At 34.0% G+C, this 4,366-nt stretch overlaps 1 protein-coding gene across 1 annotated transcript; it reads right to left on the bottom strand.

The window, feature by feature from the left end:
* Positions 1–2,049: 2,049 nt before the first annotated feature.
* On the bottom strand, positions 2,050–3,583 carry LOC131055546 (UDP-glycosyltransferase 85A5-like). The gene is made up of 2 exons (XM_057990013.2): positions 3,064–3,583; positions 2,050–2,972 (listed from the first exon to the last, which is right to left on the bottom strand). Exons 1-2 carry the CDS (start codon positions 3,581–3,583, stop codon positions 2,050–2,052), a joined length of 1,443 nt encoding a protein of 480 aa, XP_057845996.2.
* Positions 3,584–4,366: the final 783 nt, after the last annotated feature.

Genomic DNA, 4,366 nt, shown 5'->3' with positions numbered 1-4,366 from the left:
TAATTGTTGCATCTACTTATAGTAGAAATACTCACATTCATCTTCTAACTCACCTAAAATGGTTCTCCCTTCACATGGATGAACAACATCATATCTTTCTCATCACCTGCTCAAATATCAAAATCAAGAAAAGGGAAAATAATTTTAATCTTCACAAATCGTGAACATAAATCCTAAATATATAGTCCATGAATGCAATTTCTAATTGCATAACCGCCACTAATTGCATCACAATATGATGTCAATTAAATAATGTAATATATAAAACTATGCTAATAGGATCCCTCAATATCTAGTCCTAATCCTAAAATTTATGATTTGTCTATAGGATTAGATGCATGGGTGATGACTTGACCTAGATTACCATTGCAATCTTCTATTTAATCCTTAAAATGCTAAATTTTTCAAGTAGTTATCCTATTTTTTTTTACTAACCCATTAATTTTTATGATTTTCCTTAGTGCATGTAATGTTTATTTGTGTGCTTTGTATTTTTATTTATGTATATCAACTCATTTGTTTGAAGATCATCTAAGTAAACATAGGGTATTCCTATTGATCAAATCTAGAGTTTAACTTACAAGTAAAACAAAAAATCATTAGAGCACATAATATGAGGTCTATCAGATGGTTAATTGTTGTTTTTGAACCTTCTAGTTAAAATTGTAAAGATGGTCTCTTGCCTAACCATCTAGAACTTAAACCTCACAATCTGATAGATTAAATAAAAAGTGTTTGAAAATACCAAATGACCTTAATGCAAAGATAGTCACTAGAAATAAAAGTTAACATTTTCTACTCTATAACATTGTACCAAATAAAATGTGTTAGTAATATATTCAAATCTATAGTTGCATAGTACTTTTGTTTATCACTCAAGTAGCCTAAAATGTTAAACAATTGGTTTGTAAAGTTTAAGATCTTCACCAAAATTAACTCTAAAGTTCTAGAGCATTGGCAAATAAATTTCTAACATCTAGTAAAATCTCCATCATCAAATTTAGACGAAATATTATATTTCATTAAAATTTATACATTTAATTTCTAAATAATTTTTTCAATCTAATCCTACATATTTTTAAAAATTCTTATAATGTATTGCTTTATTTATTTAATTATATGTTTATTTTCCATTACATTATCATAATGAGCCTATCCTTGCAATTAATATTTAACATAGACTTATTGTTTAAAGCTAAGAACAATTTTGAACTAAATAGTAGACAACATAGATTAGGGAGAGTGATAAGTTCTTAGTGAAGACAAATTTTCTTTGCTTACATATCTATAAGCAAAAAGATTTTATGCTAAACAAATAGGAGTCTTGTACATAATTAACTGATATGTATTTCAGGTAAAAGGAATAAAAGTATATTAATCAAGATGTTAAAAAAGATTACATAAATATTTTTAAACAGTCATGACTATCATAAAGAACAAGACAGAAGAATCAAAGAGATCTCTCACCATTCCATCACCTCACAAAACCCATAAGCCTTGCAAAAATAAAGAAAATATATATATTCAAATGCACGGTAAGTAGAGAACAACCATGATGCGCAGTCATGTTCGGCGTGTTCTAATTATTAAAACAATTATTGGAATACTTAATTTCTCCCACTTTCCATGAGAAGAACATCATTAGTTTTTCTCATGATGTTAAAAATAGAATTTGTAGAAAGAAGATATTTGAAGTGTTGCATGAATATGTACGTCATTTCTTTTATTTTTACGTATCTTTCGAATTGTCGAAGACCTCTATATAGATAGGTAAATTGTAATTCATTCTTTATTCCTGATCATTTGATCAGTTGATCTTTGATGATAGGGATCAAAAAGTTCTTGTAATCTCTTAAATGAATAAAAGTTTTTTCATGTGTTAAAAACAATCTGCAATTTGTGTCTTTGCTAATTTCTTCAACAATTAATTATATTATGATGGATAAGCACCAATTCATATCATAGTTTAATTATTATTATAACCCGATTTATCTACTGAGCACTTAAAACACTCTACTGTTGCGAAATCTTTGACGGTAAACAATGTAGTCAATTGTTTTTCATGGCGTTTACGAACTTTCTGAAATTGATATAGGACGACCCCCCTTCTTTCACTGCAGTCCTTGCCATATTCTTCAGCCTACTCATTTTTTCCCTTATTTCAACACCTTCTTTACTATCTAACAACCTCTCGACTGTCTCCTGAACCTCACGCTTATCTATAATCCCTTCATTGTTTACATTCAAAGCCAGCCCGACTCTCCACTCATCTACAACAAAGGAGCTGTCTAGAAACTGGTCGGCAAAATAAGGCCAGCAGATCATTGGAACACCCATGGTGATGCTCTCAAGAGTTGAATTCCATCCGCATTGCGTGACGAAGCAGGCGACAGAAGGATGGGATAAGACTGCCAGCTGTGGTGACCACGATACAAAGCAGCCAAGATGTTTGGTGCGTTCCACGAATCCTGAAGGCAGCACTGCAGGCTCTCCATTCAGTAGATCGCAGCGTAAAACCCACAGAAATGGTCTCTGAGTTGCCTCTAACCCAAGAGCAAATTCCTCCAGCTGTTTTTGGTTCAAAATAGCTATGCTTCCGAATGCCACATATATCACAGACTTTGGAAGCTGTTCGTCCAGCCACGATAGGGACTCCATTTCCTCTGTCCAGAAGCTTGTGCTTATTTCGCCCTTTGTCCTTTCAGGTTGGGCGTCAAGAAAGTGCGAAGGAATTAAGGGACCTATGGAATATACTTGGTCTTCTTTTGCAAAGGAATTGTGAATTGGAATTTCCAATTCATACAAAGTATTGGTAAAAAGGAATAGCCCTTTTGCACTTCGAATACATCTAAGACTCGTCAGAAAAAGGAACTCCTGATCTTCGCTTCCTGGAATTAGCCAGGTAAACTGTGTAGAATAGATTGGGGGCGCTGAGGGGACGTATTCGACCATACGATGTTCTCTAGGTATACCTGCGACCATAAAATCAGAAACTAAAAGGTTAAAGAATATATTCCTTTCAAAAAGACTACAATATGATACACGAAATCATTCGTTTCTTACCCTTGGAAGTTATTATTCCGGAAGAGATAAGAGTTGGAGCATGATAGAAGGTAGAGTATGTTGCAGTGAGCCCTGCCCAAAAGACACCTCTTGATACATCCAAGTGCTTGGTTGCTTCTAATACCCAATAGACCAAAAGTAAGTCTACAATCAAGCAGGTTACGACCACTCTCTCCTCCTCCTGGATCTCATCAATCAGTTTACGAAGTAAAGGCCTACAGGTGTTCTCCATTGAAGACACCATCTTCGTAAACTGATTTCGGCTTTCATGGGGATCTAGTCCATCAGAGATTGACAGTAAGCGAATACCGATTTCTTTGGCCTCTCTCACTAAGCCCGACTTCTGGTTATTATTAGCTGCAACCATGCGTTGGTGTTGATAGTCAGTGTTAACAAACATAATAGCAAATCCTTCATCGACTGCAAGCTTCTTCGCCAGCTGAAACATGGGATTTATGTGGCCTTGTGCAGGAAACGGTACCATAACCGCAATGGGCTTTTTGTTTAGAGTACGATCCATTTGCTGTCTGACCCCAGGAAAAATTATAATTAAGAAGAAATTGCAAGTATAGATCAGCAATAATAGTAAGAATTGGTGAGTAGAATTCGTGATGCTGCTTTATATAAGGCCTTTAGCACAGTATAAAACAAAAGCATATATAGGATACTTCGGGACGCACTAGAAAGGGCATCTTGAGGAGACTCTGAATAATATTTTAAGCGCTTGAATTACAGAAATATTTTTGGAAAATTCTGAATTATTGAGACAAATGGATGCCTCGTTCAAATGAGACACAGCATCTGGGCATATTCGAAGAAATGTGTACCTGTATTGCAGGCTGAATAGCGTAAGCAGCCAAGATTGCCGATATATCTGGAGAGTATAGATTATAAAATATTCGGGGTAAGAATCTCGTTAGTTACTAAGTAATCATAGTGCAATGATTTGTGTTGATATTACTATGGATGCATTGAAAATATCAAATACTTAAAACATTCGGGTGACGATCACCACCATTGCCATAGTTCATTTATTCCAGAATTGTCTTAGTTTTTAGCTGTTGTCCTTTCAAGCTTTGTTTTAATAAAGGATACATCAAGCTTTGGCGTCCTCTTTTATAATTATATTTAATAATTGATTTTAAGGTATTCTTCGTCGCCTTTTGTTTTCTCATTTACGATGAGTAATTAAAGCGAAAAACGTTTTCTTATGAATAAATACATACAGCCACATTTTATTAAGAGGGGAAGCCAAATTAATTATTAATTTTAGTTATGTATAGATGTTATCAATGTATGATAG

The sequence above is a fragment of the Cryptomeria japonica genome, chromosome 10 (genome assembly GCF_030272615.1).
Source record: "Cryptomeria japonica chromosome 10, Sugi_1.0, whole genome shotgun sequence".
Lineage (NCBI taxonomy): Eukaryota > Viridiplantae > Streptophyta > Pinopsida > Cupressales > Cupressaceae > Cryptomeria > Cryptomeria japonica.
This window is presented reverse-complemented; position numbering and strand designations above follow the sequence as displayed.